General features: G+C 41.4%; 3 protein-coding genes across 4 annotated transcripts in view; all 3 read left to right on the top strand.

Annotated features, from left to right (window-relative positions):
* Nucleotides 1–318: 318 nt before the first annotated feature.
* Nucleotides 319–3011, top strand: pop5 (POP5 homolog, ribonuclease P/MRP subunit). Its single transcript, XM_078250261.1, has 5 exons — nucleotides 319–436; nucleotides 525–667; nucleotides 1734–1883; nucleotides 2185–2268; nucleotides 2445–3011. Exons 1-5 carry the CDS (start codon nucleotides 417–419, stop codon nucleotides 2558–2560), a joined length of 513 nt encoding a protein of 170 aa, XP_078106387.1. The 5' UTR covers nucleotides 319–416; the 3' UTR covers nucleotides 2561–3011.
* Nucleotides 3012–3355: 344 nt separating this feature from the next.
* On the top strand, nucleotides 3356–12175 carry rnf10 (ring finger protein 10). The gene is given in 18 exon segments (XM_078250258.1): nucleotides 3356–3906; nucleotides 4692–4876; nucleotides 5050–5241; nucleotides 5243–5256; nucleotides 5337–5427; nucleotides 5543–5727; nucleotides 5888–6024; nucleotides 6326–6480; nucleotides 6825–6950; nucleotides 7151–7391; nucleotides 8182–8315; nucleotides 8536–8653; nucleotides 8748–8849; nucleotides 8941–9078; nucleotides 9214–9305; nucleotides 9451–9508; nucleotides 10735–10905; nucleotides 11022–12175. Coding segments are annotated over 18 exon segments (2376 nt in total). The 5' UTR covers nucleotides 3356–3743; the 3' UTR covers nucleotides 11096–12175.
* An 829-nt stretch (nucleotides 12176–13004) lies between these two features.
* Nucleotides 13005–15618, top strand: part of LOC144517962 (uncharacterized) — a 34627-nt gene continuing 32013 nt past the window's right edge. Inside the window, exons 1-2 of one of the 2 annotated variants that reach the window (XM_078250266.1) lie at nucleotides 13005–13195; nucleotides 15047–15211. The gene's annotated coding sequence lies outside the window, so the exon portion shown is untranslated. The remainder of the gene's footprint in view (nucleotides 13196–15046; nucleotides 15212–15618) is intronic. The other variant, XM_078250265.1, reaches the window with a different exon arrangement.

The raw sequence follows: 15618 nt of genomic DNA on the forward strand, positions 1-15618 counted from the left end.
GAACCATAGAGATTGTCATAGTTACCGAAGGGGTATGAATGGTTTATAACCCAGGCCTTCCCGTTTCGTCTTTAACTGGGTGTATTGTGTTTCTTCTAATGTGTCACAAGATTGCTCTTAACTAAATCAGACCTTTTTGTTCAGTTTTCGAGCTCTCGACGGTCATCCCTTCCCTTTTGTGAAATTATATTAACATTCAGTGTTTTTTTTTTTTCGTTCCGGAAACAGTCTAGATGTGTTCATGCCATGGATGTAGGTTCATGCCAACACGGTAGCTCGTAGGCTAGCTGTCCCAGTGTTTAGTGTCAAATGCACCCAGCATCGCGAACATAACCAGCGTGTGGCGCTAGTGCCGCTCTCCGAGTAGTAGATAGTTTTGTTGACGGAAGTTCGCACGGAAGAAGAAAAAAGCCGTAATGGTGCGGGTGAAGTCCAGGTAAAATGTGCTGTTCATGTAAAAGTTACCATTGCTCACATTTTGTGTGTTCACAGTTCGTTTCTGACGGTACCTTTTCTGTCGGTAGGTATTTACTGTGCGAAGTGAACGTGTCAGACAGGAGCCGCCTGTTGTTGCTGGATGACCGAGCTGTTGCAGCGACAGTGAAGGCAGCGGTGGCCCGCATACATGGGGACTATGGGGCAGCTCTCTGCAGCATCAGGTTCTCTGGTAAGCAGTGGTTAAATGCTTCACTAAATGAAAACACAATTCAAAAAACACTCCATTACAAGTAAAAAACAAATCAGAAAATGTTATGGAACTATACTCATATAGCCTAGCAGAATGGCCCCAGTCTGTTATATATATATATATATATATATATATATATATATATATATTTTTTTAACTTTTTTTTAAATTGACTTGATTATTACCATTTCATGTTGTTGTGTAGTTTAATCTATAACAATCTATCATACATTTTATAAACAGATACTCATCAAGTGTTTTGAATGTAAAATCCTAATCTGTATGTGTGTAAGTAGTAACAAAGCTGTCAAATACATGTAGGTAGGGGCGTAAAATGTAGTTAGTATAGTATCGCAATATTTTCCGTGGCAATACTGTATCGATACACAAGTATCGATCTATTATTATTATTATTATTATTATTAGTTGGTCAGTTTGTCCGCTTGACAATCCCATTTTGCAGTAATACAATTGGAGTGAAATGAACAAACAGAGAAATGTATCTCTTTAGATAAAACAGATGTCATTTGAAATTGGGAAAAGTTGGAAAAAATGTAATAAATTGCAATATTTTGCGGAATATTGCAATATGTTTAAAATCACAAAAATATCGCATCATGACATAAGTATCGTGATGATGTCGTATCGTGATTTCCACCCTTAGCCTATGGTCATATTTGCCTGTGAGATTTGGTAGAAGTAGCATAAATGGAAGTACTCAAGTAAGGTGCACATACATTTCAGTAGATGTCCAAGCTACTGCTTGTAAGATAGTAGGAGATATTTAGTGCTGAAGTAATATTACTCAAGTCTAGGTTTCCTGAAAACAAATAGATGCAGGTTCTGTTTAGAGGCCCTGACATGAGAATATTAAGTATCCCCCTTGGCCTTCAACGATGATATTGGTCTTGAATTATCACTAATCACACAGTACTTTCAGGGTATTGTTGACCGAGGTCTGTGTTCTCTGTTTAGTTTTTTTTGTTCCTTTTTAGTGAAATATCTGAATGCTGTGTTCTCTGTTTTGTTTTTTGTTCCTTTTTAGTGAAATATCTGAATGCTCATACTGGAATAGTATTCCTGCGCTTCCCCAAAAATTGTTACAGACTCCTCTGGTCTGCATTGCCTTTCATTACCTGTATTGAAACTCGTGGGCAGAAGATCTCCTGTTTTCTGAACTGTTTGCATGTCGGAGGTAAGAAAAACATCAACACATATTTCATAATTTAGTAGTAGTAATTTATTTGAACATGTAAAAAAAAATATATATATAAAATTAAAATGACAGATAAATAAGGACATGTACTTCTCAGCACAATCTACCAAAGTTATTATAAGTAATTAAAATAAGAAATTCTCATGTTCAAAAAAGAGTGGGAAGAAGTTCATAAACAAACTTGTCTAGTCCCACCCCCTTTCTCTAATGAATTAGACATATCTTTTAACAATCTTAAATATGAATTGAACACTAATTAAAGGTGTTTTTTTTTTTCCAGGAACGATGAGAACATGTCAGAAGTTTCTGATCCGATACAACACCCAGCAGCTCCATCGAATGCTCCCTAAGTGTAAAAACGAAGGTAAAGGATTTCTTTAACTGCTATTCAAACTTATTACTGAACTCAATTATTATTTTTTTGTTCACTCTTCAATAATAGAGTCCTGATATTAACTTTAAATGTTTACCAGTGCTGAACATGAATTTTGCACAATGTATTGGAATTTCAACTGACTAGTTCCTTCTTTTTATTTGTAGAAGAAAAGCAACAGGTTCAGAAAGAAATTCTAAACTGCTCCCTAACAGGACGAAACAAGGAAGCATTTGAAGATGAATCAGAGAGTGAGGAAGATGAAGAAGAAGAAGAAGAGTGACTTTACAGCATGCCGTAAAAGGGAGCAAACTATTTCTGTTACAGGACCGATACAAAGAAAAAATATGAAGTATTTGAAGAAATGCGTACCCAACTCTGTGGAAATATGGTTAACTGCAGCTGCTCAGTCTCAGTCAGACAGACTGTATGCTAGTCTTCAACAGAGGAACACATTACATGATGTTTGTCACACATAAATACTTTGGGTTGGCAGAATGACCTGATGGTCAGTATTTAACATTAACAGAATGTCTTAGTTCTTTTGGGAAAGTGGCACCAAATAAATAAATAAATAAATATATATATATATATATATATATATATATACATACATATACTATGTTCTCATTCTGAAGAAACAAAGTATTTTAATTAACTTCTTTTGTATTTCTACTATGGTTTGTGCTCCTCTGTATTTTGTTTTGTTTACAAATTAAAGCACTGTTTTGGAAGGTAATGTATTTGGTCCCGTTATTAGAAAGTTCCTTCTGCACACGCTTATGTAGACCAGATAAATATTTATTAACAAAATTTGTGGTACTCAAGTTGATGAAAATATGTTATTAAAGATGCACAGATACATTTCTATCGCGATCAGCTGATATAGCATAACCTATAAGCATTGGTTCAATACGGCATCTTACCGTCGTGGCCGGATATTTTACTAAACACATTTTATTACCTATTGCAACGAGATACGCTTGTATTACGTAGGTGACAAAGCTTTTAGGACTACATTTCCCACAATACTTAGCTGGGCCTACTAAACAGATTTGCAGGCGGTACAAGAAACATCCGGGTCTCTCAGGTTCTTGTTTGGCGACCCGTCGCCATTAAAGCAAGCTCGTTGTAGCGGATATATTTCTTGGTCATAATCTTTAAATTGTCACGTTTTCCAGCTTTTGGAAAACATTTAACGCCTTGTTAAGGGCATTTTGTTTTCCTTATAAGTACAAACCTTAAATTCGGGGGGTCTTGGCCCCGCGTGGCGAGCTTTCGTCCTCTCTTCCAACAGCCTCCATAACTTGAGACGCCGAAATCGTGTCTCTTATTTTTTCTCTGGTTGCTTTATTGTCAAGATGTCACCGTGATGGAGTCTCCGCGTTTGACAGAAATGAACCAGGGCCTTCGTCGCCTGACCCGCACTCACTGCAGCCCGCTTTCCCCTTTCGTTTTTCTGTTTGATGCTAGAGAGCTCAGCGGCTCTCTACCCGGAGCTCGGCCCCAGAACCGCTCACCGCACGGAAACAAACATGGAGAAAAACCCCAACAGCAGCACCAACACCAAGGTTCCACCCCGTTCCACCTCCACAGGCCCAACACCGGGAGATTCTAAACCTAAAACAGGTGAACATCCTTCCGTACACAACATAACGTTACAGTAATATTCATTCGGGGGTGTCAAACACAACATCTATACACGCACTGCCCTGGGGCCTGCTGGGGCCTAGCAGTAGCGCAGAGCTTGTTTATCTCGTTTGGCTGACGTCGCTGTCAAAACACTTGGCCCACAGTCAGAACTGGAGCTACTATTTCCCCATTTGTAATACCATTTGCCCTGTATTTATGTACCACAGTTGTCATTTGCGTTATACAGAGACACAACAAACCCATTTTAACAGTCAACTTCTGCAAAAATAAAGTTTTACCTCTAGCTAGCTAGTTGTTTAATTTACATACCAATCTAATTATGTGACCGTTCAGTGAGGCCACTCTGAACGTTTACGTTTTTTTTTTTTAGTCTCATGCACACTTTTTAAATCGTTTCTATTACTTTTTGTAGAGTAACTTTTGTATGGAAGTGTTTCTTGGCTTAAAAAAAAAGGTAAACTCCACCACCTTGAACTTAGAAAATGCATAACCTAGTGTTTAATTCTGCAATATGCTGTATGCGGGTTGCCCACAAGATCAATTTTAGCAGCTGTGGTTAAAGTGTACAGAAGGTCTAATTTTTACCCATAGCAACTAATTTAAGTATGTTTACATTCCTACATAACCAGGTTACAAAATTCCCTATACTTTAAGAAAGTAGGGGGCTACTTTCTAGTTAAGAACTTACAAATCATGTATCTGCAAAATGAAGATGTATTATTGAAGGATAATATTACTGTATTCATGTTGATTTTTAACAGAAGGAAAAAATAATGGAGGCTCCAAGCGCTACAGCCGCAAGCGTGAGCCCTCCTGTCCCAAATCCGACAGTTTCCAAGGCACTCGTCACACCAATTCACAGAAAAGCAAGAATTTTGACAAGAGACCCCCTCAGAGAGGTGGAGGACGACAGTATGGAGTTGCAGGTGGAGGACGACGTGAGGAGGTTGGTGTTATTCTTCTACTCACCCTTATTTATTTATTTTAAATGTGAAAACATTTCAGCAACGAGTAATAAGGAAGCTCTCATCACCATTTTAGAACTTTGAAAACAAGCACAGCATCAAGGTTTACGTTCAAATATGCTTTACAGATTGTTATCCACCTCTGCCTCTCCAGGTAGCAGAGACACGCCGGGCTGAGTTTAGCCCGGCTCAGTTTGCTGGACCGAAAAAAATCAGCCTCAACCACCTGTTGAACTTCTCCTTTGAGCCGCGTGGAGGTAATGGTGGCTTTGGAGATGGAGGCCCCTCTGGTTGGGGCCGCCGAAACAAATGGGGCCACAAGCACAAGCCCTTCAACAAGGAGCTTTTTTCTGCAGGCCAAGTAAGCAGCCCGTCCATACAATACAGAACATGAAACGGATACCTAACATGTGGGAGTTGCCTAACTTTGAGTGTTTTCAGTTGCCAGTTTGTGGTGACTGATGACCAGGACTACAAGGCTCACTTCACTGATCCAGACACTCTGGTCAACTGGGACTGTGTGCAGCAAGTGGTGAGTGCCTGTCATCTGCCGAGCAGTGCTACCATTACATGTGTATAAGAACTAAAGACCGCATTGAGTTACGTACTGATGCTTGCGATGACAATCCATTTGTGCACGTCTGCAGCGCATCTACAGTCATGAGGTGCCGTCTTGCCCCATCTGCCTCTACCCTCCTCTGTCAGCCCGCATCACCCGGTGTGGGCACATCTTCTGCTGGCCGTGCATGCTGCACTACCTGTCTCTTAGTGACAAGAGCTGGTCCAAGTGCCCTATCTGCTATGAGGCGGTTCAAACCGCTGACCTGAAGAGGTAAATGAGAAGAAAAAAAAAGACAGCAGTAGGAGAGGGTTACGTATTTCTTTTAGAAGGCTTAACACGGGGGAAAAAAAAACACTGACGCCTTCACAGAGCAGCGGTTTAATTTATTTTGGTTTGGTTTAGTGTCATGACAATTGGTTTCTTGTTGCAGTGTGGTTGCCATGGAGACCCGGCAGTATGTGGTTGGTGACGTAATCACCATGCGCTTGATGCGGAGGGAAAAGGGGGCTTTGGTGGCCATGCCTAGCTCTCAGTGGGTGAAGGTGGAAGAGCCTGTTCGCTTTGGAGGTGAGAGACAGGCACCTTGTTTATGAAAGAGATGGTTGATTTCCTTTTTTAAGCATCGTGGTCTTCAAAATGATTTTAAATGACTGACAGAAATTCTATAACCCCGGCTACATACAGACTTGTTTATGTCCTCAAACAAGTTGGGTTATGTTTTTGGAAGATTTCCTGCCGTCTCTTGTAGACAGAGATTCAAGAGAACCACTTTCCACTTTTTCAGTTCTGTGTTCTATGCATGTATATCTCCCAGAGCGGGACGATTCCCTTACTTCCCATTCAACGTGTGATGACGCATGTTTTCTAGATGCAAGTCTTAGCCCGTACTCCAAGCTGCTGCTGACCTCCCCGACGCAGGTTCTGAGCCTGGTGGCCGAGGAAAAGGCTGCCCTGGAGGCTCAGCTCAGCCAGGAAGGGGACGCCCAAGGCTGCTTCATCCAGAGTGCCCTCTGTCTTTTGCAGGTAACTGAAGCTACATGCCTCTCTGTGACACCAAACAATTAAGTTATTTTGTCTGTAGTCATAAATTAAGCAATAGACAAGTACATAATTGACAAAAGAAGTCACTGTATGAAATGAGCACATTCAACATATGTAAATCGAGCAGGTAAAAAAACAAAACAAAAAAACCTCACTGAAAATGGCTAACAAGTAGGTTTTTAAGATGCCACTGAATGTAAAATTGATTCATTTTTCTATTGCGTGTATCCAGGTGTAATACGAAACCTACTTTATGGCTTATAAACTAGCCATACGTAGATGTAGACTGATATTGAGCTCTTTAAGCTAATGTCTTTATGGTTTAGGAGCGAGAGGAAATGCTGAAGCAGCAGAAGGCAAATGTAGGCGACAGCCTCGACCTGTCCTCTCTGACTCTGGAAGAACCTTCTTCTCCTGTGGAGGAAGTGGTTACTACTTTTAGCAGCACCAAGGTGAGCCTTAAAAATGTGTCTTTTCAACATTCTTGTTTTAAAAATATTGTACGATGGGATCAAATAATTTTTCTTGCATGTTCTTTCCCCAACGTTGTAGCTTCTACTTCTCTTGCATGTTCTTACTTTTGATATGGGTATTGTGGGTATTACTGTACTTGTGATTGGTAAGAGGTGTCTGTCTCCTTTTCCTTTTGTAGCCTGTGCTGCAGTACCGCTCTGCATTTGATGACGAGGTGGCGGAGGTCCCAGAGGACGCGGCTGCAGAGCTGCCAGCCATCCCTGAAAGTATTTTGGAGAGCGTGCTGGAGGAGCCTCCAGAGGCTATGATGGATGCAGCCCCGGAGCCCCAGCCTGATGAGGAGAGCCCTGCCAGTCAGGCGGAGTCGGGCCGCCCTTCAACCAGCGTGGTGCACGGACCCTTCTACTATTTCTACCAAGGTGGGTAATCCCTTTGCCATGTAAGGTTTCCCCTACCTACCGAAATCCTCTGGCAAATCTGAGAAAACACACCCAAAAAGAATGTGTTAAGCTGTGTGTAGTACTGATTTGTGGAGCTAAGCCTTTGCTCTATTTTTCACCATTTCTTTGTCCAGAATTTTATGGCGGCCTTAAATCATGGTTCGATGATGCACTGGGGTCATCCTTAACAAAACCCCTCTCCTACTATATATAAAAAATAAAAATAAAAAACAAACTACAATACCACTAAACATTTCGATCACCCTGTGTGAGCGGCGTGAGTTTGCAACATTCCACAAGCTCTCTTAGCTCTGTCAGTCTAATACATACATGTTAAATGACACATTCGTATAAACGCAAGCAAAGTCATTCAGATTTAAGTGAGAGTGGTTAATAACACTTTACCCAGATTTTAAGAAAACTAAATTGCTAACTTCCTGATTACATAAGACCCAACTAAGTTGAATCAAGTAAGACATGGGACAAATCGGCTGTTCGTAAAAAGCGGACAAATCCTGTTTTGGTTAGTAAAAATCTGAATGAAAAAACTAACTACTACTTGCAACATAGCTGGAAAATCTTGTACATATTAGTCAATGAAATGATGGAGGAGGTCTTGGAAGTCTGTCCATTTAAAAGTGCAGGAAGCCTGTTTTTCTTGGCTGTATGGGCTGTTAGTTTTTCTACCCTCCCTATTTTTAAGTTTCAGTGTTGACTAAAAACCTTTCCTCATTACCTTCTCCTCCCTCTCCCATGTCTCTCCCTCCAGCTGATGACTGCCAGCAGATGTTCCTGCATCCCGTGAATGTACGCTGTCTGTTGCGCGAATACAGCAGCCTGGAGGCCAGTCCGGACTCCATCACTGCCACGGTGGTGGAGATAGTGGGACACACAGTCACTGAGGTCAGCAAAACGAGGAAACGCAAGTCGCGTGCTATTCAGATCGTTTTGGTGTAGCTGTTTCAGCAGAGAGCATGATGGGTGTTTTCTTCTCCCCAAAACTGCGTTTACAATCTACTCCTGTAACCGGTATTCTGTTGGTCTGCTTAAGTCATAACTTTAAATATTTAAAAATGGCAAACGGTTTGTTGCTTTAACGGATTTTCCATGCACGGCTCTGCAGGAGATCCGTCGTCGGCATCGCTATCTGGCTCATCTGCCACTCACGTGCGAGTTCAGCATCTGTGAGTTAGCCCTACAGCCGCCAATCCTGTCCAAAGAAACTCTGGACACATTTGCAGGTCGGCACACTTTGCCCGTTTTTCACAATTTGAATTTGCAAATGTAGCTAAGATTGTAACTGATGATCGTACACATTGTCCTCCAAACTATTAGATGACTTGGAGAAGAGAAAGCGCCTGAGGCAGAAGAAAGTAAGGGATGAGAAGCGCAGAGAGAAGCGAATTGAAATTGAAGAGAACAAGAAGCAGGGTAAATGTAAGTACAGCTACTCGGGTCACAACTCAAAATGTAACAAATCTCAGAGATATCAGACTGATATCTGATTTCCCCCCCCCCCCCCCCCCAGATCCCGAGGTGCATATTGGATTGGAGAACCTTCAGCATTTCCCAGCATTCGGGTCTCCTCCTCACAACAGCATCCTCCCAATGCAGCCCGACTTCACATTTGCTCCCTCTTCACCCCTCAGCTGCAGTCCTTCCTCTGGTAAGAGCAGCGCCTTCCTGAGCAAGTTATGGTTCAGTGCTATACATTGAATCTCTGGCTGTTTATGGATTACATTTAGGCGTTCAAATGCCTAATTAAGGCATTGTGAGCTAAGCATTCCTTTTGTTGTTTTAGATGGGATGAGATTCCCAAGTCTGAATGGGCAAAGCTCTTCACCCATTGTGGGTAGTGTGGAGGATGACTCCCATTGTATGTCCTTTGCACAGGTGTGTATGGCAAACACACAATGCCAAATTAGCAACATATTTGAGAGAAGATTGAGATGTCATAAGTGAAATGCATCGCAGAAATGAAGCGCTAATGTTGTAGCACATAACTTGTATACTTGACGTGGTCCTATGTCCTGTATAGATGCTAAGAGATGGGAAGGCCAGAGGTGATGCCGGGCCCAGGATCGCTCCAAAGAAAGGTAGTGCAATATTGTAAATGTTGTGGTGACTTGAAAATGTAAAGTTACAATTAAAACGTAAAAATGCATCACAGTGCTTGTGTCAGTTATACAGTTGTACAGCATGTGTCGGTTAGTACATGTAGCATGTACTGATAAGTGTCTAGGTTGAAAGAACTGAGGCCTGTACTACGAAGCAAGATTTGGCGTTAACGAGGTAACTTCAGGTTCAACCCAGGGTTTTGTGTATCACGACGGTGGCTCACTTGTTACCGGGTTCAATCGCCGTGGTAACTTATGCTGAACCCCTAACCTGCTCGGGAGCAGGTTATGTTGGAGATCAGAGATCAACCGGTGTAAAAGCACCACCTACTGACCAATCAATACTCGATTGATAACGGCGTCACCGCCATCAGGTGGAGAGAGAGAGACGCTCAGAAAAGTTGAAACATTTAGACAACCCCTTTTAACATTCCCTTTTGTTTGTTTGGTATCTTTATGAAATATATAAATTTTCAGCGCAGAGAATTATGTATAGGGTATTTGTCGGCTTCTTGAGCCGTACGTTGCCAATGCCAAAAATCGGTTTGAATAATGTTTTTTTATATATATATTTTTTTTTTATTTGCACCCATGATCGCTTACCACTGCCAGGGTTGCAACTGAAATACTAGGCTAAAACAACGACGATTGATGGAAAGCACAAGTGTAATTATGGTCAGATCGTGTTATGCCTGACTGATGGGGAAGTGATATTAATAAGTGTTGTGATTTACGCATAACGGCGTCGGCTATTTTTTTTTGCCAGCTTTCCTTCCTGTTTTAGGAAGCAGCGACTGTATTGCGTTTTGCCGGCAAAACCGTGTCCATGTTCTTCATATTTATGTAGAATTATGGTTTTCTCTTATGTAAAATATGCGGCCCTGGTAGATGTTTGCGATTGGTCGTGCTGTGCAAACACCGCCTCTTTTATGGGAACGTGCGCGTCTCTAGATTAGAAAACCCTGGGTTGATTGAACTAGTTGATAACCACCGTCGTGACACAGCTTATGCGGGACCACGGTTGTTAGGTTAGGTGAAGCCGGGTAACTGAAATCAATCCAGGGCATGTTGATCTTGATTCATAGTACAGGCCTCTGGAGCTTTGTGTGTATGAAGCCTGATTAGTTGTTTTTTTTTTACGGCTATTGAGCAGTGTAACTCCCTGAAGGTTTCCTGAAGTCAGTCTTGTGTCTTGTGTCCTGCAGATCAACTGCTAGCTCCCCCAGCAGCTGACAGCGATGGAGAGAGCGACGGGTCGGACCGCGTCCCCGTGCCCAGCTTCCAGAACTCCTTCAGCCAGGCCTTTGAGAAGGCACTTCTGCAGCTGGACAATGGTGCTGCTGCTGCTCCTCCTCCGCAACCTGTGGTTGACCCAGGTCCGGCATCTTAACACTCTACACTGTGTCTAGTAACTTTAAAAATGTGGCCGTCTATTTAAAGCTACGGTGTTGGTTTTCAAACTTGCGCTCATCCTTGGTGTCTTGTCTTTCAGATGAGAAAGGAGGAAAGAAGAAGAAGAAAAAGCAAAAACTTCTGTTCAGCACATCCATGGTTCACACAAAGTAGACAACACTGAAGTTCATTTATTCATATTAAGTTTCTTTGAGTTGCTCTTCCCACTGCTTGCGTTTTTACTTCCATGCAGATCTTTCCTAGATCTATAAGCTATGGGAAAAACGGTTTTAGTATGTAGCCATAGTTCATGCTGCTTTAGTCATAGTTCTATGGGCTTGATCCGTTTTTGGTTGACATGCCATCCATTTAATTTACATTAAATGTACATACATTTTTTGGTTGTACAACTAGGTCAAAGCTTTGCAGCCACCTCCTCAAGTCCCACTGAAAGCCATATTGGTAACATTTTTGTTGAGACGTAAAGCAAGGGATATAACAAGCTGTGGGCTCTTATTATGTATGCTTTAGGCTTTTCATGGCTTCCAGATACCTGACTTGTATCACAGTGGTTTGCTGTATGATGTCCAACTTTCCTGAAGTTGAACCTGAGCATCTAGGATCCATGAGTAATATTGATACGATAACTCTGGGTGCTTTTATATTAGAGTTGCAGTCAGCCAGCTGCAGGTAAGTTGCACCTTTTTTTTTTTTTTTTTTTAAATCTTTCCAAGATGCTCAGCGCTCAGACATCAATGTGCGAAGCTTAGAATAGATAGAAATTAATACATTTCAGTGTTCTATCACATTTGGGCTAGTTTGAGCTTGATCAACCTTTTCAAGAGGATAGATTTTTAGGATTGAGATCAGTGCCATGGTATTTTTGTAACAACATGAATATGTATAATACCATTGTGAGGAAGTGAAAACACAGTATTGTATTAAAGAGATTGAAGGGGTCTGTTGGTTCAACAGAACTCCACTGCGTGATTAAACCATAAGTACGCACTTTTCTTCTCATTTCTCCTGTCTTCTGTTGTAAAGGGTCTTACTAACTTTTAACATTACTCCCCCAGATTAATTTCAGTGTTGGAAAATGTGTGAAATTAGAGAATTGCTGACATTTAAAGAATGCTTTGAAACCTGAAGAGAAGTGGATTGGAAATTTGTTTTGTTTAAGGGTTCTTTAATTCACCTTTTAATTTTGAGCAAGTTTAAGTCTGTGGAAATGAATAAACAATTATGCACAATCAAGGAACTGTCTGTCTGATACTGCTATTAGCTAATGCCAAGGGGGGGGTGCGCGCGCGCGCCAGGTCGGACTCGAACCCTGGACCTCTGCGTCCAGGCATACGTGCGCCTGCTATACCAACTGAGCCAACCCGGCAACTGGTTGCCATATTTTGATGTAGTATTTAGTTTTCTCCACATGAGGGCAGTCCTGACAAGCCTGATGTCTTAATAGTGCAATCTATCATCAGCCACACTAGAGTTAGTGTTAGATTGAATGCCTGGTTAAAGCCAAGCTAGACATGAATAAAATGCATAAGGCTATTGAAATACATTCATTATGTGGGTTTCTTGTTCATTTAACAACAGGTCAATTCATTCAGACAGGCATTAGCTGTATATATATATATATATATATATTTTTTTTTTCAAACTTTTTGAAACAGACAGTCCCAACGGGCAATTTTCTTGAAAATGGCCAATTATTTCTATATAGATGGGATAATTGTCGCCCAATCGCATTATCCAGAGTAGTTCCAAGAAAAAGTTATCCACATTCAGCTCTACATCAGCCCGGAAGTCTGGGTGATTTGCTTTTAAAATACATAGGTTGTACCCATTGACTGTATAAGGTTCATTTGGGCTACTCGCCCAAAAAAAAGTCCTATATAGATTACAAGTGACTCCTTCGTCGACGTATGTACATTTAGGCAAACAAATACACAAAAATACTACTTTGGCTTCAACGTTAGTTCAGTTTATGGTTGTGCTTTGCTTTATTTTGAAAGTAATAACCGGAACACACATGTCGTGCTGGCTCACTTGACCGTGGTTTAGAGGCTAGTCAGTCGGCTTGCTCAGCGCTTACTAGTCTAGCCTGTCAACAAGACTGCAACCTGAGACGGGATAGCCTTAAGTTAGCTACTCTGCTAGCCCCCGCATTAACCAACTGTCACGACTCGTAATTGTTCCTCTCAATTGGAAAGATGTGTTGTGTTTGAAGTCGTTTCGACAAAAGAAGAGGCAAAACTGACTTTCTCATTGGTAAGTTGTCTCCAGTGCGGATCAAGCAGCCAGCAAAAGACAGGTTCAGTCAGTGTTTCCATTTTGCGAGTCCAGCTTCTTGAGTTGTTAGCTTAACGTTGCTAGCCAGCAAGCTGTTGATGCCTTTATCTTTCCTCTTATTTGAAGTCTCCGGTATCATTAGACAGTTTGAACTCTACGTTTGCTCTGAACGCATGTGGACATTCAGTACGTGAGGATAGTTTTTGTGCTTTAAATGCACTCGTGTTGTGAGCAGGCCAACTCTGTCTTTGCTCAATTGGACCGCCGGTGCTGTCCGCGGCAGGACTGGAGGGTGAGCTAACACTTGTTGCAAATACTAGACTGAGACGTACTGATTTCAATGGAAACAGCCATTCTAGAAAATCATAACCGTTGTAAAGTTATTTAGATTCAGTTCAACGTATCTGCAAATGATCTGCATGGAACGCATTGCCTAACGTTATGTAGCATTTGACAGGTACACATTCAACTTTGCCTTTTGTTTAACTATGACACATTTACAGTCATGTTTCATTGTGCTTGCCCTTTTTTTTTAAGACTACTTTCTGATGGCAACAAAGCCGAAAAACCATACCTTAATCTACCGGATCATGTTCTTATTAATACTGATACATATTACAGACTTGTTAAACTCTGCTTAAAGTATTGTTGGATGACAGCAGGCAACTCAGGTTATATAACTTTAGATGTTGCGCTGGTACATTGTACGTTTGTGGATTGTAATGTAAAGCCTTTGCTGTACACCATGTGAGAACTAAATCGAGAGATACATTCTTGTTGTCTATTGTCTATGTTGCCCTATGTCTGTATAACTGGCTGAACCAGGTTGATAGTAACACTCTGAGCCCTACTCTCCTTCTCTATGTGCTTCCTGCTAGAAATCAAAGAAATGTCTCTGATTTCGCTGCACCTACTTCTTACAGATACCTGCCAAATGTTTCAAATATTCAACATACGTACACATGCTAGAAATAATACAGATATTGGACTTCCTGTCGTTCGTAGTAAATTGTAATGTGCATTATGTGAAATGCTCCTATAAGGCAGTCTCTTTCCTAATCCCTGCTGTGCTGCTGACCCACCATCACAGTGAATGTTTAGCATTCCATCTTAGCGAAGGCGTTTCCTGTCAACATCTAAGATCTAACTTTTCGGTCTCTGTTAGGCAAGCACAAGTCACTGTTTTCCTCGCTATCGTTCTGTTTTCTTGTACTTCCATTCCCATTTTTGATACAGTGAATTTATACATAAAAAAAATAAATAAATACTGTAATCAACACCTGACCTAAGTAGTTGAAACTTATTAGTATGACTTATCAGTTGATGTACGTCAAATGAGATGTGCAGAAAAAGAGCAGACATACAAAAAAACAAACAATTGCTAACATAGAAAAGGGCAGCGAACATTACTGTTACCAATATTTATAGTTCTAACATGCACAGATTGAATTTACATAGATATATTTAGGAGTATGCGAGTGATGGCAGGCGAGCAGTGATAGAGGGAATAATACATATAGCAGCATTCAGACTTTCTTTATCCATCCATCCATCTTCATCCGCTTATCCGGGGTCGGGTCGCGGGGGTAGCAGCTCAGCAGGGGACCCCAAACTTCCCTTTCCCGGACTTTCTTTATGCATTTTAAATTTTTTTTTCGTACGTCTGGACATATGTCATTTGCTCGATTGTATGGGTGTGCCTATGTTTACCCAACTCTCTGTCAGTGTAAACATTATCATCTCTTTGTGTCTGTATGGAGGCGTGAGAACGCCACAGTGAAGTGTTTGGACAGCCCCGTAGAAAGCTCTGCCGTGATTTCTCCTCCACAGCCTTAATCGCAGCAGTCTCGACCAGTGAAAGCTTGTGTGCTTTGTTGACACAAAGTGTGTTCTTCTTAAGGCCCCTTCAACTCCTTCCCCCCCGTGTGATATGAAATCGCTGCTTGGTTACAACAGAAGCCAGAGCTCTACAGCAGACGGTGGACATCTGGTCAGGTATGATATGCTGGCATTATCCCCACAGCAATATTCCCACAAGAACTGTTGCTGGTCTGTACAGTGAAAAATCTCGACACAGCAACATGTGGAACGCATTATCAGATGTGAAGGAGTCTCTTAAAGGGCCAACACAGATGTGCTTGAGTTGTAATGTTTTCTATCTTCGTTTTTCACTTTAGAAAGCAACCGATACAACTGATTATCGTCCTAGTGTGTGCTCTCCAGTTATCTAAAATTCATCACTATAGAGATGTTTTGGATTATATAGTCAAGATAAGCATGCAGAAGTTCATTAGGGGAGGAGCTGCATCTTAAATGACAGTCTGGTGTGAGTTTGCAGTGGAATCCCCCATTTACTGCCTGAGCCTGATTTGCCTGTGTTACAACAACATAGAAATGAAAAC

Source organism: Sander vitreus, chromosome 5 (assembly GCF_031162955.1).
Source record: "Sander vitreus isolate 19-12246 chromosome 5, sanVit1, whole genome shotgun sequence".
NCBI classification, from domain to species: Eukaryota; Metazoa; Chordata; class Actinopteri; order Perciformes; family Percidae; genus Sander; species Sander vitreus.

Coding starts and splice junctions, on each gene's coding strand:
- pop5 (XM_078250261.1), top strand. CDS start 417: ATGGTGCGGGTGAAGTCCAG. Junction 437..524: donor ATGGTGCGGGTGAAGTCCAG/GTAAAATGTGCT, acceptor TTCTGTCGGTAG/GTATTTACTGTGCGAAGTGA. Junction 668..1,733: donor CTGCAGCATCAGGTTCTCTG/GTAAGCAGTGGT, acceptor GTTCCTTTTTAG/TGAAATATCTGAATGCTCAT.